Raw genomic sequence first — 24,457 nt, forward strand, 5'->3', positions numbered from 1 at the left:
TCTCCCCAGTAGCAAAAAAAAATAAATAATAATAATAATTACAGGGATTAAAACCCTCCCGTACCCTAAACAAAAATGAAAAGAAAAGGTTTAGGCTTTAGTTGCACTTTAATCTCAGAAATACAAATCCTTTGGCAGGAAAACACCTCCTATTTATGTATTTTATCTGCTTATGTAGCTGTGAGCCTGAAGTTCATCCTTTCAGTGGATGTAGGGTTTGACCTTTTTCTGGTTCCTTATTGCTGCCTCTGATCATCGTGGGAAGATCTCCAGCACCTCTGGTCAAGCATTGTCACTCAGGGCTTTCAGGTTATTCTCTAAAGAGCACACTACCTATATATTCCTAAGGAAAATCCAGAAGGAGATGGTGGACCTCAACTTCCTAGAAAATTTCCTAAGGAAAATCCAGAAGGATATGGTGGACCTCAACTTCCTAGAAAATTTCCAATGGGAACATATAGAAAATACATACTAAAAGGAGATGTGTGGGCAGGGCTTCTGATAAGGCAGTACAACTGGTCCTGTTGTACTGGGCCCAGGCCTCATCAGCTAAACAGGAGGGCCCAGGGCAATTCTATTGTTAATTTCTGCCTAACTGGATGAATGGATTTTTACTAGACTACATCCCTGTTCCTACTTGTTTACTAGTGCTTAAATTACATTTCCCTAGGCCCCATCAGGTCACCAGAGGGGCCCAGGAGGTGGGACTTTTTTTTCATTTATAGGGCGTAGGTGGATAAAGTCAGTGGCGCTGTTTTGCTTCACCCTGGGGGCGGGGGGTGTAGGCGGGGTTGGGGGTGGCTGTACATGACCCCATGATTTCTAACAGCAGCCCCGTGCGTGGGGAAAATGTTGTGCCAAGGTCACAGACAGCATTTAAGAATTGATGAAGGATCAATAGTTTTCAAGTTCATAGAGTCTATGGCTCTCACCAGGCATTGTAGATATGTTTTACCCCAGACACTTTAATCATGGCATAGATCAGTGATGGCACCTTGGCACCCCAGATGTTTTGGAACCATATTTCCCATGATGTTCAACTACACTGCAGAGTGCATGAGCATCATGGGAAATGTAGTTCATAAACTTCTGGCTGGCATAGATGGTCCTTTGCAATGTACCAAACACAATAAAGTTGTGTTGGCCACACATGTAATAATAAACAAATAATGGATTTTTTTATTCAATCATTTCAAAATTATCCATTGCTGGATACAATCGTTTGACACAATCAAGAAAAAAATCCAACTTGGTTGGATTTGAAAGGGGTCTACCTTTTGATAAAGACGACTGTGTGTTGGATAGACAAACTGCAATCATCAATCCACATACTGAACAATAGTGTTGTTACATGTATGGCAAGCGATAGAAATCATCTGACATCAGAATGGTGAGCTATGGTTTCATTTTCTAGCAGCTCTTTTTTTTTTTTTACTATACAGCATAAAAGCTGGAAACCCACGTTTGAGCATACAATCAAAATACATTCTGCTTTAGATTTACCAACAACTGTGACTTATGAGAAGCTACCTACTCAATGGTTACCTAATGGTTAATAATTGTTAATCTAAATTAGATTATATAACCAGATTTAAAGTATGGGGCTCTAAGAACATCAAGGATTGCTAAATGTTTTAAAAGAAGTGAAATCACATACCAGAGCTTGCCAGATGGGCTTCAGTCCACAAAGACTAGAGGGGTTGTTGGCCCCTTGGGCTCTCACATTGACTCAGTCACATTAATTCCTGGGGAAAAAATGACGGTTTAATGTTGAACGTTCCTTTAAATCTTGATATCAATGCTATTTAAATGATTGTGTTTATCTTTAGAAAAAACAGAAGATGCCCCAGCACCTGCTCCGGAGGTCCCAGCACCTGCCACTGAGGCACCAGCACCGGAGGCACCTGCCCCAGCACCAGAAGAAAAGACAAATGCTCCCCCTGCTGATGGTAACTATACCTGAACATCCAGTGGTGGATTATACCCTTACCCCCATTTAAAAAAAAATGTTTCAGTTTGGTAACCCAATGCAACTAGTAGCGATGACTTATTGTACATCACTCAAAATGAAAGAAACCTAAAACCACTAATGGGTCAAATTGCTAAGTGCAAGTATACAAGTTTGAAGGATTCACCCTTCACTTTCTGATTGTTGACCATTGTCTATGAGGGTCACATTCTTCTGTAACCTACCACAAACAAGCAACAACTTTCAGTTGTGGATTCTTATCAAATATTGTAAAATTGCTGTCTCTGCCCACGTTGGCTTAGGCCAGCCATAGAAAGTTCCAGTCTCAGCTGGTTCAGCATGGAACAGCCGAGATTCAAACCATGTGTGGGCAGGCTGAATGTACTAAGTGGATAAATCGATCAACTTTGGTACAACCAGCCTGTCGGATTTAGCTGCGATTATCAGTAGTGGCTGTTATAGCCGCTAGCAATAACCTCTGTCTCCTCCCAGTGGGGGGGGGGGCGGCTTCCCTCGTCCCTCACAGGGAGAATACAGTGTCTCCGCAGAAGAGAATGATGTCTGTGTTGATGGGGGAATAGTGTGAATTTTTTTCCTGCAGCCTGCAGAGATTGGCACTGTCTATGCCTGCCTTATCCTTTTTTTTTATTTTTTGTTTGCAATTGTTTGCAGATTACATAAAAATAGAAATCGGAATTTGTCCCCCAAAAACAGCGTATGCACCCTTTTGTTATCTTAAGTAAAGGCAAAGTTATCCCCAAATAAATAGGTCCATAATGGAAATGTAAGCATTGCTCTGGTTCATAAGGAGTTTAATAGTACAAGATTTGAAGCAGTTAAATATACCCATTTGTCATTAAAGGAAGCCTACATAGCCATAAAAGTGTTCAAACTAGCAATGCCTCCAACGTGTAAGGGTTCTTGTTAATCATTTTTGGTATGCCAGGGGTGCCTTGATCCCAGGCAAACACTATATAAGTGGACTTCAAATTCCACATTGACTAAAAGTGAAGTCCTGCCTCTGGAGATAAGCTTGAACTTACCATTTAGTAGGCCATTGCTGGAACTTTAGTGGCCAATTGGGTTACAATAAAAATGTTTGCTTTGTTGTGGCTCAGATAAGTGTTCTAGATTGGTGTCACCAAACTGCTTGATAAAGTCATTATTTCTATCTAATTTCCTCTGAAATATGAACTTTTTTTAAAAATAAAAATGTTTTGTTTCTGCAGCTCCTGCTCCGGAACCAGAGGCTCCGCAGGATCCAATTGGCCTGTTTATGCAAAAACCAGTGGATGGCGAGGTGACTGTCGGTCAGTATCCTGGTTTGCACTGGTTATATAGAGGTTTTGGTTAACTTTAAAGCCCAGCCCTAGCCAATACTGTTTTCTTTGTTTGCGATAGAGAGGTGTTAGAAGCAATGCAATAGATGAGCCAAATCTCAAAATGTAAAATTATCAAAGCTAGTGTCCACCTTATTTGTCAAACTGAATTGCTTCAGTAAGGCTGCCAGCACACAACAGGGTGTCCAATGCATAAGCAGGTGTTTTAAAATGAATCCAGATATCTAGAAAACAGTAAGGACACCGCAACAATGGTGATCAAGCTCAGAATGATCTTTTATTGGATAATAAAAGGATTAGAATAGTCAACATGTTTTGGGGGTTTGCATGTTCCCTCTTCATCAGGGCTTGGCTACCGTATAGGTTCAACAAAGCCTGGAGATTTGGGGCGATAAAGATATCCCAACAACTATGAACAACATGGGTGCATGCAGCCACAAAGATGTTAATAATTGATAGAAGATCTATATATGCTTCCAAATCTCCAAGCCTTGTTTAAATTATTCAATAATCAAGCCTTCTTGAAGGGGAGTGTTTGAACCCTTGTATGCGTTGGCTCTTCCATTCTTTTGATTATCCAGTAAAAGACCACTCTAGACTTAAGGAGTTAATGCCACCACTCTGAACTCAATTAACATTGTTGTGGTGCCCTATTGCTTTCTCGTATCAGATTGTTATTGCCCTCTGTGCCCTCATTGGGGAGTTATCCCCTTACTTCCTATCCCAATGAAACAGGGTCAGAGGGACAGGAAGAGATGGAAAGTTTCTTTAATGGGGTTACCAAACGCACTTTTGTTGAGAAAAGTGGGGAAGGTTTAAAATCTCTGTCCAACATTTAGTTGGAGTTAAGCTTTAAAGTGTCAGTGCTCCCTATATTGTTATTCCAGTTCTGAGTGATTATTGGAATATTGAATCATCTATTGCCCACACAGCCCACCAGGAGCAAGTTATCTGCACATTGCTGTGTATAAATTTTTTTAATACATTTATAGGCAGTGGCAGCCCATGCATTGTGGGCGTACGGGCGCTGGCACCCGACGCCTCCACCGCCCTCCCTATTCATGTGCCTGGCCCCTTTCAGGATGCCGGACACATGAAATACTATAGTGGGGATAGGCAGGGGGGTGTGTATTTTAAAGCACATGATTAGAGCCAGAGGCTCTAATAGGCTTCAAATAGGGTGGACTTGGGGCGCAGAGCACTGCATCCCGATCCCACCCTATTGTGTGGCATAGCGAATGAATTTTCGTTATTTTCACACTAAAGTTCCTCCCTGCCAATCAGCAGGCAGGTCAGTAAGACCTGTCTCCCAATTGGCCAAAGCATTAGACGATCCTATTGGATGCCTAGCACTTTGGCGTAAGAGGAGACAAGCGTACACAGGAGCCGCAGCCGCCACTTCCTGCCGAGGAAGAGTCGAGAGCCGCCGAGGAAGAGACGAGAGCTGCAGAGCAAGAGAGCCACTGAGGAGAAGATCTGCTGAGGTGGAGAGCCGCCGAAGAGGAGAGCCCCATCACTCCAGGAGAGGAGCGGTAAATGCCGCCAGACTGGCCGTGGGGGGGGGGGGTTTAGTGAAGTGACGGCCGAGCCTGGCTGCATATGATGGGCACAAGTGGCTGCATTTAATGGGCACAAGTGGCTGCGTATGATGGGGCACAATTGGCTGCGTATGATGGGGCACAAGTGGCTGCGTATGATGGGCACAAGTGGTTGCGTATGATGGGCACAAGTGGCTGCATATGATAGGCACAAGTGGCTGCGTTTGATGGGCACAATGGCTGCATTTAATGGTCACAATGGCTGCATTTGATGAGCACAGTGAGGCTGCAATTGATGGGGGGTTCAGTATTTTTCAGTTTGTTTGCGCCCCCCCCCCCCCTCAAAAATTTTGAGCACCAGCCACCACTGGTATAGAGACTGAAGCTGGAGTAGTAAGACCTTACACATTATGCCGCGTACACACGAGCGGACTGTATGGCGTACTTAGTTCATCATACAATCCGACGGACAGTCCGTCGTACTTTCGACTGAACGGACTTGACCACACACGGATGCACAAACAGTCCGTCCAAAGCTTGCGCGATGATGTGTACAGCACGTACGACGGGACTAGAAATAGGAAGTCCAAGACACAGCAAAGCACCCTTCCGCCGTGTAAATCCTTTCTGGGCATGCGCCATTCTTAGTCCGTAGAACTAGCATACTGACGAGCGGATTGTCCGCTGAAACCAAAGTACGACGGACAGAATTTCGAAAAATCCGAAATTCTTAGTACGCCGGACTGCACGCTGAAAAAGTCCGCTGAAGCCCACACACGAGCGGATTGTCCGCTGAAATGTGTTTCGACGGACTAAGTACGCCATACAGTCCGCTCGTGTGTACGCGGCATTAGGCATCAAACTGCAGAGAAAAGAACCTCAGACCTAAAGAAAACTCAGCAAACCTCCCTAGTTTGCACACCCTCCATGTTGGACCCTTCATTTATTAATAAAAAAGAAAGACAATTGTAATAACTTTGACGTCCATGTGACGCCTTTAGATGTGCTGAATTAAGCATCAATTTTGGTTGGACTCAGTAACTTGAAAACTTTTCCTCTGGATAATTTATTTTTGTGCCCATTTTTTCCCTTTCATTTTAGGTGATAACATCAAATTTACTGCAAAGGTGAATGCCACCAACCTCATAAAGAAACCAGTGGCGAAATGGTTCAAAGGCAAATGGATGGACTTGTCTACCAAAGTTGGCAAACACCTACAAATCTCGGAGACATATGATCGGAACACAAAAGTAAGTGGCCAGCGGAAGAGTCTCTAAAGAACACGTAGAGGTCTTACAGAGATCATTTGTGGTGTAGAACTAGGAAATATACATGACCTGCAGTTTAAAAAAATGTTTGAAGGAAAGGTAGAATATATTTTTAGTGAGTGCTTATTTTTAGTTATTCTTAAAGCAACTTTTACATTACTACAAGCTTGTTCTTGCTTTTTTTTCTTATTGTATTAAATGCGGGCATGTGTAAATTAGCTTCTACAATGCCTCACAGGGGTTGAAGGAGTTAAAGAGACTCATTTTGTCCATCCAAAGCAAAGTGACAGTCTATTACTAGTCCATCCCAACTCACCTATACTTACCCGACACACTCTCCCGAAACTCAGTTCTTACACCACAGCTATTGCAAGTATCCTGTTCTTCTAGCTAAGACCTTCTCCCTGGACGCAATCACCCAGCCCCAGCACTATCATGGGAGGGGGAGGATGCTAAAGTATTGAAAAGATGGGAGTGATGGTTGTTGATGAGCAGCCTCCAGGACCACATACCACATATTACGTTACAACAAACCACTATAGGGTTCAGTACTCCTTAACCACTTTCAGACCGGACCAATTTGCTGGTCAAAGACCAGACCACTTTTTGCGATTCGGCACTGCGTCGCTTTAACTGACAATTGCGCGGTCGTGCGACGTGGCTCCCAAACAAAATTGACGTCCTTTTTTTCCCACAAATAGAGCTTTCTTTTGGTGGTATTTGATCACCCCTGCGTTTTTTTTTTTTTTTGCGCTATAAACAAAAATAGAGCGACAATTTTGAAAAAAACGCATTATTTTTTACTTTTTGTTATAATAAATATCCCCCAAAAATATATAAAAAAACATTTTTTTTCCTCAGTTTAGGCTGATACGTATTCTTCTATATATTTTTGGTAAAAAAAATCACAATAAACGATTATTGATTGGTTTGCGCAAAAGTTATAGCGTTTACAAAATAGGGATAGTTTTATAGCATTTTTATTAATAATTTTTTATTCTTTTTTTTTTTTACTAGTAATGGCGGCGATCAGCGATTTTTATTGTGACTGTGACATTGTGGGGGACCCATCGGACATTTTTGACACATTTTTGGGACCATTGTCATTTATACAGTAATCACTGCTATATAAATGCAGTGATTCCTGTGTAAATGACACTGGCAGTGAAAGGGTTAACCAGTGGGTGGCAGTGTAGGGGTTAAGTGTTTCTAGGGGAGTGTTACTAACTGTGGGGGGGTTGGGCTTTCATTTAGTGTACACTGATCTCTGCTCCAATCACATGGAGCAGAGATCAGCGTCACTAGTTGCTAGGCAGAATAGACAAATGTTGTTTACACAGCATTTGCTCTATTCGGCCGCTCCGTGAGACGATCGCGGGGATGCCCGCGGCGATCGAGTCCCCGGGTCCCGCGACCGGACTCACGGGGGTCCCGACCAGCGCGGGAGCACGCCGCCGGCGGCGCGCTCCCGATGGCAGGGCGGCATCGAATATTGGACGTACCTGTACGCCAATATGCCTGCCCGTGCCATTCTGTCGACGTACATCGTCGTGCGCTGGTCGGGAAGTGGTTAATCACAAAAAGAATATGAAGAGAGGGAGGACAACTTCATCAATTTTGTGTAAGCTCCAAAAGCATCTGACATGAAGCTTATACAAGGTTTGGCTTTCAAAGGAATATAGACACGGGGAAGGTTGGAATTAGTTGGAAATGTTGAAAACACCCCCTTGTTTGGTTTGCAGCAGAACTCTTGAACAAGGGAAAAGTTCTAACCTGAACAGCAGACCCCTTTGAAGTCTATGGGAGCCAAACAGGAAAAAACAGAAGTGCCCATTTTGAAGGCTTAATGCAAGTAATTGGCCAAAAAAGGGGTGTGGGGGTCCCCTTAGGCCGCGTACACACGGGCGGATTGTCTGCCCAACTAAGTTCGTCAGACAATCCGACAGACAGTCCGTCCAACTTTTAAATGAACGGACTTGACCACACACGACGAACAGACAGTCCGCTGAAAGCTTGCACGATGACGTGTACAGCATGTACGACGGGACTAGAAATACGACGTCCAATACACTGCAATGCAACCTTCGGCCGTGTAAATCCTTTCTGAGCATGCGCCATACTTAGTCCGTCCAACTTGCCTACTCATGAGCGGACTGTCCGCTGAAACCAAGTTTGGACGGACAAAATTACGGAAATTCCGAAAGACTTAGTCCGCCAGACTGTCCGCTGAAAAAGTCAGCTGAAGCCCACACACGAGCGGATTGTCCGCTGAAACACGTTTCAGCGGACTAAGTTGGACGGACAATCCTCTCGTGTGTACGCGGCCTTAGTCTGCCTGTAAATTGGCGCATTTGTAGAATGTATAAAACATGCTGCAGCAAAAATTAAATTCCTAAAGAAAAAATACCAAAATCACATTCAAATTGACTCACGGTTGCAATTGCCGCCACCGGCTGTTAAAAAAAATAAAGAAAAAAAAACGATGTTGGGCCCCTCCCAAAATCAATACCAGACCCTTATCTGGGCAATCAGCATGGCAGGTCAGGAAAGGGGGGTAGAGCACGTGTCTCGACATGGGGGGCTTTGGGGCAGGGGGGTCTAGATCCCGCCCCCCACTATGTGAATGAGTAGGGGGTACCCCTACCCATTCACCAAAAAAGTATCAAAAAGTAATAAAAACACAGTGTCCCCCAATGTAAGTCCATCATCAATCACACCACCCGCCGCACCTGAAAAAAATGCTCCCGCTGTCCGTAAAGGCTGCCCGCCTACTGCAGGCTCCGCCATTTGACAGTTCTTATATAGGCAAGGGCGGGGCCACCTGACGACATCACCTGGTGGCACCGCCTCCCCTTGTGACGTAATGGACCGATGCATGATGTTGAGGGCATGTGGCCTGGTATGGTTCTTTCCTGACCTGCCAGGCTGCATGCTCAGATAAGAGTCTCGTATGGATTTTGGGGTGGAGCCCACGTCGTTTTTCTTTTACCTGCATTTTTTTATTCATTTGTGAGCGGGGAAGGCCATTGACAGCTGATGACTTATCGGTTGTTAAGGTTAAGGACACCACGGCCAACTTAATAGCCCCGCTCCTTAACAACCAGCTTTTACAGCAAAGCCCAATCAGGGCACAGAGTGCACTGTGCAGTGCATTGCAGGGCGTTCAGCGGGGCGAACACCCTGCAAATTGGGTGTTCCCCGAACGGGGTGAACGACCAATGTTTGGCCCCGAACTGATGCTTGGGCTGAACCCTTTGCCCAGCTCTAGAATTAGTAACTTGAGGTATGTGCTTTAAAGGGACTCTGTTATTTCACCCTTAATGGTTCACTTAGCTTACTGAATAAGGTGGAGCTGTTTTGTATAAGGTATAAGGTGGAACTAATCATGTCTACAGGAATGTAACAAATACACCAGATTTTTGCTTGCATATGATGGGGTGATTTTACATTATTTTTAAACATTCCATTGTACATTTATAGATCATTACTATAGATTTATAGCATTCTGAGATGGAGCATAAAGTACAACCGATAGGTAGCACTGAAAAGTTGTAAGCAATAGTCTGCCTATGGGATCAGCAAACATGGCTGCCCCCTTACACATACATAATTATGAAGTACACATACAAAGTAAGGTACAAGCCGACACTGATAAAATTATATATAGCAAAGTGAAGTTTAATTAAAAGCATGCCTAAGTAAAGGATCTCCTGTTCACTGTCTTATTGTGTTCTTATCCAGGTTTATACCTTTGAAATACACATTATCAAGGCCAAGACCACATATGCAGGAGGCTACCGCTGTGAAGTATCCAGCAAGGACAAATTTGACAGCTGCAATTTCAATCTGAATGTTAATGGTACTGCCATAAATCCGGTGTTCAATTGTGCTTTCATTTTTAAAAAGTTTTATTATCAGTAATTGGTTTATGACTGCCTACAATGGAACCACATCAGGAAAAAAGGCGTGATCAGTAATGTAGAACAGGAGTAGTAGGTATTGTAGTCAGATTTTTATATAGGCAATATTATATTTAGGCTTTGTATTCCCCAGAAAACAAGTAAAGCCAGAATGGGCAAACTATGCCTTTCAGCTTCTCAACTCCAAGAGTTTGGGTCAAGATATTATGAACAAATCAAAATGGTACTCTCCGGAAGCCAAATGAATAACTGCTCAGAATCAAAAAGGTTCTTTAGAGTTGCACAGTTAGTCTGGTTGAATGGAATAGTCATCTCAGTAGATTGTATCTAAAAAGTATTGGGTTTCCAACTGCACAAAATATTAATGGCTACAAATATTTTTATACAAAATAATAATGTAGAATACTGATCCAAGGAGTGTCCATTGGGGACCAGTAAGTTATTTTTTTTAACTTGCTACAGCAAATTGAACCATGCTATATAAGGGTTTATTCACAACAGCCGCTGCACTACAACGCAGCATCTAAGGTGTGGTGGGATCTGGTTTGATAGCTGCAGTGCCGATGCGCAGAGATGCACAGCACTGTTCACACAGTGACATTTCATTAAGTTTCATTGGCTGCTGCTTGGTGCAAGGCAGTGGATTGCCTCTAAGCCCTTGTACACACGGTCGATCATTCTGACAACCAAATCCGTTGGATTTTGTCCGACCGATTTTGTCTGAAACTGTTGCATACACACGGTCGGACAAAGTTGTCGGAAAATCCGATTGTATATAACGTGATGACGTTATTTCATTACGACGGGACTACGTTCAGGCTAGTAGCCAATAGCTTTGGTCTAGGAATTTGATCTGAGCATGCATGGCACTTTGTCCGTCGGAGTAGGCTACACATGATCGGAGTATGTCCGACCGGAGCATGTTGTCGGAAAATTTTATAGACAAGTTGGAAAACTTGGTCTGTCGGATATTCCGACGGAATCAGTCCGATGGAGACCATACACAGTCGGATTATCCGACAACACGGTCCGATCGGACACATTCTGTCAGAATCTCCGACCGTGTGTACAAGGGCTCAGAGTGCTGTACTGGAAAAAGTATAGCTGGTCATACTTTTTCAGTGCAAGCCGCCTGTGAACCAAGCACAAAGGAGATACGTCATTTTGACTTGTCTTGGGATGCGACTGCGCTGAAATAGCCCCCTAACGCAGTCCCACTGCACCCGGTATAATGGGACCTAAGGGATTTTCTTTGCCTTTCTCTGAATCAACTGGAAAATTATTTGCAACCAAAGTAACTATATGGTGGAAATGATTTGTCAAACAAGAGTCAACAGCTTAGGAAGGTTTAGCGGTTTACACGTTTATGGGGATTTACCAAAGTTTCCATCAACTGTATTAGATGAAATTCATACATGTACTATTAATATTTTATTCCACTTGTACATCCTTCCTTATGCCAATATTTTCTTCCCCTTTTTTCTCTGTGTAGAAGCCTCAAATGCAGGAGACATTGATATTCGTGCTGCTTTCAAGCGGACGTAAGTATCTGCCCTAAATAAATTTCTGTCTTACTGTCTGATTGAAGCTACAGCCGGAGAGTGAGTGCCTGTTAGTTTAATGTGGCAGCTAAGAGTTATTTTGTTAAAGAATTTAAAAAAATGAATATAGTCAGGGTAGTAAATTAGTAATATTCTGAATAATTCTGAGTTATAGAAAAAGACTAATTCCAAAAATGAATAGCGGATGGAGGTTGGCTAATACCAGTAGGAGAGCCCTTATCCTGATACCCATGCCACCATTAAAGGAAGTTAAAGGAATATGTCGGGCAAAACACCAAACTCAATAAAAGATTTGTAAAGGGAAAATGTACTGTATGTATGTGTATTTGCTTTTATTTTTTTGTATACAATTTTATACGGTAAAAAAATTGTTGCAAAATTTTTAAAGCTGGCCATACACTATTAGAATAAAATATTTTACTTACATTCATTCTATTTTCCAATCATTAGTACGGTCAAATCACCATTTGTTTTTGACCGCGGTAATGAGAACATTAGAAAAAGTGGTATGGAAATTATTTCTCGACGGAATGAATTTCTAAAAGTACATTTGGTTTTCATTCAGGAAAGTCCAGTCATTCCAAAATCACATGTTAAAAGCAAACAAATTTTGAAGTACTTTTGAACTTTTGAACATTTGTCATCAGATGTACTGAGAATTTTCATATGAATGTTTTTAATTGTGTTGTAGCATGTCTATACAATTTGTTGAGACAATATTTGCTAGGGGCATTGGGAGGAATAAAGGAGTAATTTCCAAGCGTAATTCAATACATGTATATCTCTAAAACTTGTCTGATACATCCAGGAGCATAGTAGGACCGGCAAGAAGGAGGATATCCATCGCCAGGTAGACAAACTTTGCTCCAGCAACATTTCTAAAACATCTCAATGAATGTCTTCCTAATATGAAAATAAAAAATCTGCCCTTATAATGAAACTGGGGGTAGGGGCCGAAAGGCTAGAATGATCCTGCCCTTTTAAAGTAGAACCCTGCTAAACACTTTTTATATCCAATCTGCCCACATAATGCTTACCAAGTGCTATTTCTGAAAATGACTATCCTTTGTGAAAAAAACATTGATTATGGTTTGCATGGGGCACATGTAGCGAAGCATGGTGTTGCTAAAAACCTAATGCAATAGGCTACATTCACACCTCTGTGGTTTTCTGGCAGAGCATTTTAGGCATTAACGTTCATCTCTTCATGTAGTCTTTTGGGTCATATCGTATTTATTGGGACCTTTATGATAGGGTTGGGACAACAGTTTGGCTCGAAATAAAGTATGTCTAAAGCCTAAATATCTTTGTTTACATAGAATAGGGAATAGGTACAACCCAAACTTGGATTTTTCCATCCCTCACTTATTTGGGAGATTACTTTTACTTTGTGTTCTGTAGACACAACAGGAAGTAAAAGGAAATGTCTTCAACGTGATGAAAATCCTCTATACCAGCTATTCTCCACCATGGTTTTGTGGAGCCACAGGGTTCCTCCAGAGGTGGCTAGGAGTTATTTGAGCTGTGGCTAACTGACCTTCCATGTGATGGTGCATGCATAGTTCCAGGTCCAACACCACTTGGCAGAGCCCGAGATATGTCTGTAAGGGGAGAAATCTTCCCACTGACCACCACCAGTGGAGGTGACATTTTCCCTAAGACCACCAATTGACGAATTTTAGCAGGGCATTTCTTGGACCTGAAAATTATTGCAAGGGTTCCTCTGGGGTAAAAAGGTTGAGAAAGGCTATTCTATACAGACTGGAACAATTGCCCCAATTGTAAGATTTCTATTATATTCCTGCACTGATGACCACTCATATTTTGGATTTTTCCTCACCTATGACAGTGGTCACTAGGCACATAGGAAGAGTGAATCTCTTTAAGAGGGACAAAGACAGCAGTAAAAACCTATAAACAAATCCATCCAGCACCTGGCCCTTATCACCACAGGTGCACAGCTAAGGATGATACCATATTATAGCTCAAATTAGGAAAATGGAACACTCAATCAATAAACCTCATGGTTTTAATGAGATTGGATTTCAGTAGTGATGACAAAAAGTGCAAGAAAAAGCAAGGTACAACACCTGGCTGTCTTGGGGTACCATACCCTTCCTTGCACTTTTTGTTATCCCTACTACAATATGACCTCATTAAAGCCTTGAGGGTAAGGCTGCATTCACACCTGAGCGTAGCGTGTTTGAACGTTTTTACCGGCGTCTTGACGCGCGACAACGAGCGTTTTGTCACACTACAACGCGCGACAACGAGCGTCTTGTCACACTACAACGCGCGACAACGAGCGTTTTTTAACTTCGGCGTTTTTTTTTCAGCCAATAGGAAAAATATTTTTCATCTGCTTATTTTTTCTTGAGCAGATACAGCGTCAAAACGCCCGTAGAAACGTTCGTTGTCGCGCTAAACGCTCGAATCGAGCGTTTCCATTAGTTTCTATGGGAATGAAAACGCCCAAATCAGCCCGATTCAGCTTCAGGCGTAGGGCTTCAGGCGACATGGAGTGGAGATGTGAACCATCTCCATTGAGAATAATGGATTTTTTCCCCTCCAGCGTTTTGTAGCTTCAGGCGTAGGGCTACAAAACGTTCAGGTGTGAACGGGCTGTAATTGGTTGAGTGCTGGCTCATTCTTGATTTGAGCAATAAATAACAGACATAGGTTCTAACCCCTCACCACTCTATCCAAATATAAAAAACATAAGTTTTGACTTTAGCTATACTTTAAAGGGTTAGTTCACCTTTTCAGAAAAAAATTAGAAGGTCCTGTACTTGCCTCCGAGGGTGATTAGCTGTCAGTGCGGACCCAGCCTGTATAGCAGTCTCCAGATTTGAAATTCTTTCTATTCTTCTCCTTCCTTCTTTAGGGCTTCTGGGACAGATCAAAGAGATTCTGATTGGTCCAAACAGTCACATGCTGGCACCTGACCAAACAGAATTACTCTGATCTATCCCAGAAGCCCTATAACCCCTACTATTACAGCAAATCACATTAGATATACAGTGCTTCGAAAAAGTTTTCCTACCCCTTGAAATTTTCCACATTTTGTCATGTTATAACTAAAAATGTAAATGTATTTTATTGGGATTTTGTATGATAGACTAACACAAAATTGCACATAATTGTGAAGTGGAGGGAAAATGATAAATGGTTTTCAATTTTTTTACAAATAAATATCTGAAAAGTGTGGCGTGCATTTGTATTCAGCCCCCCTGAGTCAATACTTTATAGAACCACCTTTCGTTGTGAATAGCAATTTTCAAGTCTTGCCACAGATTCTCAATTGGATTCAGGTCTGGACTTTGACTGGGCTATTCTAATACATGAATATGCCTTGATCTAAACAATTCCATTGTAGCTCTGGCTGTATGTTTAGGGTCATTGCCCTGCTGGAAGGTGAACCTCCAGCCCAGTCTCAAGTCTTTTGCAGACTCTAGCCTTTTTTATTTCTAGGATTCTCCTCTCCATCCATCTTCTCATCAACTCTGACCAGCTTCCCTGTCCCTGCTGAAGTAAATCATCCCCACAACAAGATTCTGCTTTCACCATGTTTCATGGTGTGTTAAGGGTGGGGATGGTGTGTTCAGGGTGATGTACAGTGTTAGTTTTCCACCACACATAACATTTTGCTTTTAGCCCATAACGTTCAAATTTGGTCTCATATGACCAGAGCACCTTCTTCCACATATTTGCTGTGTCCTCTACATGGCTTCTCGCAAACTGCAAACATGACTTCTTATGGCTTTCTTTCAACAATGTCTTTCTTCTTGTCACTGTTCTACAAAGGCCAGATTTGTGGAGTGTACGACTAATAGTTGTCCTGTGGACAGATTCTCCCACCTGAGCTGTGGATTTCTCCAGCTCCTCCAGAGTTCCCATGAGCCTCTTGGCTTCTTCTCTGATTAATGCTCTCCTTGCCTGGTCTGTCAGTTTAGGTGAATGGCCATGTCTTGGTAGGTTTGCAGTTGTGCCATACTCTTTCCATTTTCAGATGACGGATTGAACAGTGCTCTGTGAGATGTTCAAAGCTTGGGATATTTTTTATAACCTAACCCTGCTTTAAACTTCTCCACAACTTTATCCCTGACCTGCCTGGTGTGTTCCTTGGCCTTCATGACGCTGTTTGTTTAATAAGGTTCTCTAACAAACCTCTGAGGGCTTCACAAAACATCTGTATTTATACTAAGATGAAATTACGCACAGGTGGACTCTATTTACTAATTAGGTGACTTCTGAAAGCAATTGGTTCCTCTAGACCAGGGGTCTCAAACTAGTGGCCCTCCAGCTGTTGCAGAACTACAATTCTCATGAGGCAATGCAAGGCTGATAGTTGCAACCAGGACTCCCATGGGCAGAGGCATGATGGGACTTGTAGTTCCGCAACAGCTGGAGGGCCACCAGTTTGAGACCCCTGCTCTAGACTTTAGTTAGGGGTATCAGAGTAAAGGGGGCTGAATACAAATGCATGCCACACTTTTCAGATAATTATTTGTAAAAAAAAATTGAAAACCGTTTATCATTTTTCTTCCACTTCAAAATAATGTGCCACTTTGTGTTGGTCTTTCACATAAAATTACAATAAAATACATTTATGTTTTTGGTTGTAACATAACAAAATGAGGAAAATTTCCAGAGGGATGAATACTTTTCCAAGGCACTGTATGATCAGGAGCCTGCCCACCAGCTTCCAGCATTAAGAACTCTGTACAAGGGTGGCAAAGGTTAAAATAATTCCTGGTTGATCCTGCCACGAAGGTGCTTTTTCCTGTTGTGGGGTAAAAACTGTCTCTCTTGTGCTTCTGTATTTTCGCCCTGTAACATGCACCCCTGGTAGATGCTATAAGTGGCCGTGCCAACAAATGGGAACTGCATGGGAATCATCCACCATTCATTGTCAGGAAGCCAGTCCAAAGCCTTGACATGCAGCTGATGCTTGAGCAAATGCAAGTCTCGTTCAATTTTCTAGCCTGCACTAAAAAGAAAATATTGGCTACCGTGGGCTATACCAGTGATAGTAAAATATGGGGGTTATGTATGATGGGTGTAAACCCGGAATCAGTATCAGGGCAGATTTTATCACTCATTGGGAAGACTGCTTTCATTGCCATTGGGATAGTTGCTGAGCAAATGATTATCCAGAATTTCTAAGTAAGCTGTCATGGAAGATCTGCTGCTGTATTCAGACTTCCGATGCAAACAAATTCTGTGATACCGGTCGGAGACCATGTGTTTCTAATACAACTGACACTTCATGAATCCCTGCAATACTGAGCTTGTCACTTTTTTTTTCCCTTCCTAAGACTCTGCTCCATCCAATGCATGTACAGCGTTTCCCCTGTGCACACAGCACTATGTACAGAATTTACGGCACTCTAATTCTTGAAGGCTTGTGTTACACCTGTCACTCAAAGATTAATGTTTCCCTGTAATGTCTATATATTACCACATGCTATGTCTGATCCTTGCAGCACCAGCACATTTCACAGTTTGTGTATGACTTCAGTCACATGGTGTATAGAAAATAGTATAGAACATGATGTTTTATTGGAATTGATTGTACAGATATACATATTGACACATCCCACAAACATGCACAATTACATCACACACATGTGATATACATGTGTGTATATATATATATATATATATATATATATATATATATATATATATATATATATATATATATATATATATATATATATAGTTTATACATATATAGAAAGATAGATACAGTATCTCACAAAAGTGAGTACACCCCTCACATTTTTTGTAAATATTTTATTATATCTTTTCATGTGACAACACTGAAGAAATTACACTTTGCTACAATGTAAAGTAGTGAGTGTACAGCTTGTATAACAGTGTAAATTTGCTGTCCCCTCAAAATAACTCAACACACAGCCATCAATGTCCAAACCGCTGGCAACAAAAGTGAGTACACCCCTAAGTAAAAATGTCCAAATTGGGTCCAATTAGCCATTTTCCCTCCCCGATGTCATGTGACTCGTTAGTGTTACAAGGTCTCAGGTGTGAATGGGGAGCAGGTGTGTTAGATTTGGTGTTATCGATCTCACTTTCTCATACTGGTCACTGGAAGTTCAACTTGGCATCTCATGGCATCCTCTCCGAGGATCTGAAAAAAAGAATTGTTGCTCTACATAAAGATGGCCTAGTCTATAAGAAGATTGCTAAGACCCTGAAACTTAGCTGCAGCACAGTGGCCAAGACCATACAGCGGTATAACAGGACAGGATCCACTCAGAACAAGTCTCGCCATGGTCGACCAAAGAAGTTGAGTGCATGTGCTCAGCGTCATATCCAGAGGTTGCTGCCAGCATTGCTGCGGAGGTCGGAGCGGTGGGGGGGTCAGCCTGTCAGTGCTTAGACCATACGCCGCACACTGCATCAAATTGGTCTGCATGGCTTATCGTCCCAGAAGGAAGCCTCTTCTAAAGATGTTGCACAAGAAAGCATGCAAACAGTTTGCTGAAGACAAGCAGAGTAAGGACATAAATTACTGGAATCATGTTCTGTGGTCTGATGAGACCAAGATAAACCAGGTGAGGAGTACAAAGACAAGTGTGTCTTGCCTACAGTCAAGCATGGGGGTTGGAGTGTCATGGTCTGGGGCTGCATGAGTGCTACCGTCACTGGGGAGCTACAGTTCATTGAGGGAACCATGATTGCCAACATGTACTGTGACATACTGAAGCAGAGCATGATCCCCTCCCTTCAGCGACTGGCCCGCAGGGCAGTATTCCAACATAATAACAACCCCAAACACACCTCCAAGACGACCACTGCCTTGCTAAAGAAGCGGGTAAAGGTGATGGACTGGCCAAGCCTCCAGACTTAAACCATATTGAGCATCTGTGGGTCATCCTCAAATGAAAGGTGGAGGATTGCAAGGTCTCTAACATCTGCCAGCTCTGTGATGTCATCATGGAGGAGTGGAAGAGGACTCCAGTGACAACCCGTGAAGCTCTGCTGAACTCCATGCCCAAAAGGGTTAAGACAGTGCTGAAAAAATAATGGTAGCCATACAAAATATTGTCAATTTGGGCCCAATTCGGATATTTTCACTTAGGGGTGTACTCACTTTTGTTGCCAGCGGTTTAGACATTAATGGCTGTGTGTTTAGTTATTTTGAAGGGACAGCAAATTTACACTGTTATGCCCCCCACACACGATCAGAATTTCCGATAGAAACCTTTTCCGTCTGAAAAATTGAGAACCTGTTCTCAATCTTTTGCTGGCGGAAATTCAGGCAGCAAAATTCTGATGGAGCATACACATTTTCCGTCGAAAAGCTCTCATCTGTCTTTTGCTGGGCGAAATTCCAACCTTGTATATGCGGCATTATATAAGCTGTACACTCACTACTTTACATTATAGCAAAGTGTCTTCAGTGTTGTCACATGAAAATATATAATAAAATATTTTAAAAAATGTGAGGGGTGTACTCACTTTTGTGAGATACTGTATATACAGCACACCAGCAGAGTCAGATCATGAAGCCTCATAGTGTAATGTATATGGGGCCCACTATGACCTCCCTACTATCATTGCTCGTAACATAAAATAAAATCAACAGGTAGTAGGAGGGGATGATGGACAGGGACAGGGCCGGTGCTAGACTATATGTGCGCCCAAGACCAGCTACTTGTACCCCCCCCCCCCCCCCAAAAAAAACATCAACATTTAAAAAAAAGGAAAATAGGGTAGGGCGATCTGATTTTTTTTCTTTTTTTTACAATGATACTTTTTTTGTTATTTCAATGTGTGCCATTATTAAAAAATATATTACCATGAGATACCATTATATTAAGAAAAGCATATGATTTGCAGTCCAAGTCCAACTACTGATACATTTCTTAATATATCAGCATCTGCAAATGCAGCCTGTGCAGGGATGATTTCTCACCTTCTTGCCAATGTTAGCTACGTGTGGTGACTGACTGGGGTGCTGGGAGGAAGTGATGTTGCAAGCAGTTCGGCTTGCACAGCACCTCATTGGCTGAGTACCTCTTCTTCACGAATTGGCTGAAATTTGCAGCAGACAGCTTCGTCTCCAGCTAACATCATCCAATCCTGCAACAGTACGGAACATCAGAGCAAGGTGTGGGCAGTGGCGTCACTAGGGTTGGTGTCACCCGGTGTGAAAAAAATGGTGTCACCCCCCCCCACCAACTATAGTCCCCCCTCAGTACAGACCCCCCTCCACTAACTACAGACCCTTCTCCCGCAGTATAGATCCCCCACCCTCAATACAGACCCCTTCTCCCTCAGTATAAACCTCCCCCTCAGTACAGACATCCCTTCAGTGCAGACCCCTCTATCAGTACAGACACCCCCACCTTGGTGCAGACCCCCCCATCGGTACAGAGGCCCCTACCTCAGTACAGACACCCCCACCTCGCTGCAGACCCCCCAGCATTACAGACATCTCCCTCAGTACAGACACCCCCCTAACTGCAGACCCCCCAGTGCAGACCCCCCAACAGTACATACACACCCCCTCAGTGCACACCCCCCAGTGTAGACCCCCCAACAGTACAGACACCCCCCTCAGTGCAGACCCCCCTCAGTTACAGACCCCCCCAGTGTAGAACCCCAGCAGTGCAGACCCCCCCCCCCCAGTGCAGACACCCCCCTCCATGCAGACCCCCCAGCAGTGCAGACACCCCCCAGTGCAGACACCCCCTCCATGCAGACCCCCGTGCAGACACCCCATTGCAGACACCCCCCTCCATGCAGACCCCCGTGCAGACACCCCATTGCAGACCCCCCAGCAGTACAGACACCCCCCCAGTGCAGACACCCGCCCCCAGTGCAGACCCCCCATTGCAGACACCTGCCCCCAGTGCAGACGCCCCAGTGCAGACACCTGCTCCCAGTTCAGACCCCCCAGTGCAGACAGCCCCCCAGTGCAGACAGCCTCCCAGTACAGGCACCCTCCCAGTACAGACACCCTCCCAGTACAGACACCCCCCCAGTGCAGACCCCCCAGTGCATATACCCCCCCTTACAGACCTCAGAACAGCAGTAATCATACACACACAGCGGTGTGTGTCCCTCAAGCTCGGCTCCTCCTCCTCTGTGGATGTAAACAGAGAGGAGGGGGAGGCGGCTTAGTTCCGCCCCGCTGAGGGACACAGCCACGGCGTGGTACACAATACAGCAGGCGGTGTTGACGGTGCCACTACCCACGGATGTCACCCCTCTGGCAGGTGTCACCTGGGTGCGGGGAAGCCGGTGGAGTGTTAGGAAGCCAGCAGAGAGTAAAGAACCCAGCAGCCATGGCTGCGCTCTAGACGGCAGTGTGCCCTAGGCGGCTGCCTAGTTCACCAAGCTGTAGTGCCAGACCTGATGATGAATATGTGTTATCTTCACATGCCTTCAGATTTTCTATTTTTTATTGCCAATGGGATCTCCTTTCACCCCCAGGCCCCAAAGCAGCTGTATGGACTGCTATGACAATTGTTATGCCACTGCACCACACAGGGACAAATACAACACCACACACATACTGTATATAAACATCACACCTAAACAAAGATACAACATGCCATGCATAATTACTCCTGGGGAAACGCTTTGCAAAATGCACAAAGCAGTAGAAGAGGACACTTCCCCAGGGTCAAATTGTTCCACAAGACAAATAGTTCTCCAAAAAATTATAGCAGTTTAGAGGAAAAAACTTAACGTGATTAATTATTGCTAAATATCAGAACATCAGCCAATCATTTGGAAAAAGTCCTACTTTCTTATTGTTCCCCTGATATTCTTACTTTACACGCACTATACCACATTAATACTAGGTCTTATCAATGTGAGTTAACTTGAGCATGTCACAGTCGATTTAGGCTCCACTTATCCTACTGTTAATCAACTTTATCCTGTATGTGTTATGAGAACCTGCCTTGCTAGGAATAAAGTTTAAATGTAGCCATCATTTTGTTAATTTTAGATAGAGGAAATAAGGTTTAAAATATTAACAAGTTATTTTGTGTTGCCATCTGTGTCCTCTTGATGAGGTTTCCCTTTACTTCCTATCCTGGAATTCCCCTAATTGTTAGCAGAACAGGTGTCCCCATAAGAAGATTAACTATGGCCTCTTGGTCTGGTTATAACTCTAAAGTCCCACTATCAGATTTTCCGCTGATTTTTTCCTTCAGATTTACCAAAACCATATAATATGAGGTCAAACTTTAGGAGTTTCAATGTGTATGCAATCAGGCAGGCCCTTCCACTACATGGTTTTGGTAAATCTGAAGACAAAAATCAGCATAAAATCTGATAGTGTGTATGGGGGCTTAAAACCTTGGGTTTCTTTCTATCTCTGTGAGAGTGGTCACCAGTACCAATTGAGAGGTGGATCTTCACACACTATAAGGGCAGGCAGCTTGCTAGATTCTGATGACGGAAACCAGGTCAGTGACATTCTGGGTTTTTGAGCTGTTAAAATGAATAGCAATTATATTGCAATCCAAGAAGAACACTGTTAGTGCACTAAAGTCCACAGAGCATATTTATACAAATGTGGGTGTCTAGATATATTCCTAGGACAAAGTTTTGCTTCTCATTGCCAGACATTCACTAGCATTGTAGTTTCCATTTGTGGTGGGCGAATGGGGCAAATGAGGATTTTACAGCTTCTTTGTGGACGCTGCATGACATCAGTGGTGCATCACTGATAGGATTAAAGATTTGCCATCCACAGGTAGGAAATCCCACAAGCAGGCAAGGGATGGTGACTCTAATGCCGCGTACACACGATCAGATTGTCCGGCGGACTTAGCCCAGCGGACAAACCGCCAGACTTTGAAGTGGAGGTCCGCCGGACTTTCCGAACGAGCGGACTTGCCCACACACAACCAGACTTTTCCGGTGTGATGGGGGGAGTCCGCCGTACTTTTGAAATGAACGGACTTGCCCACACACAGAGGAAAGTCTGTTCATTTTGAACACGGCTCCAGGTAGACGGGACTAGCGCAGGAGGTCAATATCGACGCCTTCGGTGGCGAAATTGACACATCGCTGGCCCCGTCACCTGGTATGGACTTAAAGGGGAAGCCCTACGCCGGAAAAAATGGCGTGGGGGGTCCCCCCAGGTCCATATAAGACCCTTATCTGAGCACGCAACCCCGCCGGCCAGGAAAGAGGGTGAGGACGAGCGAGCACCCCCCTCCTGAGCTGTACCAGGCCGCGTGCCCTCAACACCCCCTCTCCTGACTGGCCGGGTTGCATGCTCGGATAAGGGTCTTACACGGACCTTGGGGGGGACCCCCACGCCGTTTTTTCAGCATAGAGCTTCTCCTTTAAGTCCATACCAGGTGACGGGCCAGCGACGTGTCAATCTCGCTAACGAAGGCGGCGACATTGACCTCCTGTGCTAGTCCCATCTACCTGGAGCTGTGTTCAAAATGAACTTACTTTCCTCCATGTGCGGGAAAGTCCATTTATTTCAAAAGTCTGGCAGACTAGCACACACACGGCCGGATTGGCCGCTGGACTCGCAGTCCGGCAGACAATTTTTGAGTCAAAACTACTTTCTAAGTCCGCCGGACTTTTGGGGAAAAAAAGTCCGCCGGAGCCCACACACGGGCGGATTGTCCGCCAGACTTTTGGTCTGATCGTGTGTACGTGGCATTACAATCACCATATTAGAAGTAAAGCAAATGGACCTCCCTCAAAGAATGGGTAATCCAGACAAAAGGGAATCAACAACGTCAAAGTAATTTGATGGCAAATGAAGAGCAAATGATTTGGCCAACTGTGCATCCCGTGCTTTTGTAATTATGCCCCCAAATATCCAACCGGTCTACTTTTATGTTATTGTTGAAAAAATCTTTTCAGTTTTATTTTTTCTGATGAGGACTGTGGACAATTAATTCTGACATGTGCAATTTCCTCCTCTTTCTAATTGTATGTGGATGAGGCAATTGGGGGGTCTCTGAGGATGTTGAATGTAAACCATGGAGCATGGTGGTCTTCACTGTAGGCTCAGTGTTATAAGCAGCTAAAAGAACCCTGACATCATTCATTTCAACAGCAGTCTTAACAGTCATAACATTATACAGTATGTGTATTTAATGAATGTTGTTGGGCACCGCAATCCTAATTGTGACTTCAGGCATTTCAGACCTCCCAAAATAGATATTTCAGTTCCTGGCAAATGCTGGAGACCAGGGGCGGACTGACAACTCATGGGGCCCCCGGGCAATAGGAGATTATGGGGCCCCCAGGCAATCAGAGATTATGGGGCCACACAGTAGACACAAACACACACACAGTATACAATCGCACAGTATACACATACATGTACACACAGTATACACAGACATGTTTCTATTGGCTGAGAAGGTATTGGAGAGGTGGGGAAGCTATAATCTCAGGATTTTTAGACCAAAAGGATGTCGGTAAGGGACATTTCAGAGACAGATGTAAAAAAAAACACACATTTTTGCATAGTGTCCCTGGTTTTACTGAGGCTGGCAACCCTGATGGGGCCCCCTAGTGGCATGGGGCCCTCGGGCAGTCCCTGAGCGGCCCAATGGTCAGTCCGCCCCTGCTGGAGACTTATATAAAATAACTATTTCTTATATCCCTACTGGCACCTACTGTGGCCATTAAAGTGGTTGTAAACCCTTACAACCAACTTTGACCTACAGGTAAGCCTAGATTAAGGCTTACTTGTAGGTCCAAGAAATATCTCCTAAACCTACACGGTTTAGGAGATATTTGCCGAAAGACAGGCACGGCTGTCTACGGCTCATGCGCCGTAGACAGCGGCAAGCAGGCGCACTGAGTGCACCGCGGTCAACGGCGATATGCCA

At 43.8% G+C, this 24,457-nt stretch overlaps 1 protein-coding gene across 1 annotated transcript in view; it reads left to right on the plus strand.

Moving 5' to 3' along the window:
* The window catches only part of MYBPC3 (myosin binding protein C3), a 207,008-nt gene that overhangs the window by 43,643 nt on the left and 138,908 nt on the right, over positions 1-24,457 (plus strand). Inside the window, exons 3-7 of the mRNA XM_077461101.1 lie at positions 1,830-1,949; positions 3,199-3,279; positions 5,949-6,097; positions 9,857-9,974; positions 11,528-11,576. Of these exons, the coding sequence (XP_077317227.1) occupies positions 1,830-1,949; positions 3,199-3,279; positions 5,949-6,097; positions 9,857-9,974; positions 11,528-11,576 (517 nt within the window). The remainder of the gene's footprint in view (positions 1-1,829; positions 1,950-3,198; positions 3,280-5,948; positions 6,098-9,856; positions 9,975-11,527; positions 11,577-24,457) is intronic.

The sequence above is a fragment of the Lithobates pipiens genome, unplaced genomic scaffold, assembly GCF_037356315.1.
Source record: "Lithobates pipiens isolate NorthernLeopardFrog02 unplaced genomic scaffold, aLitPip1_a1.2 Scaffold_10, whole genome shotgun sequence".
NCBI lineage: Eukaryota > Metazoa > Chordata > Amphibia > Anura > Ranidae > Lithobates > Lithobates pipiens.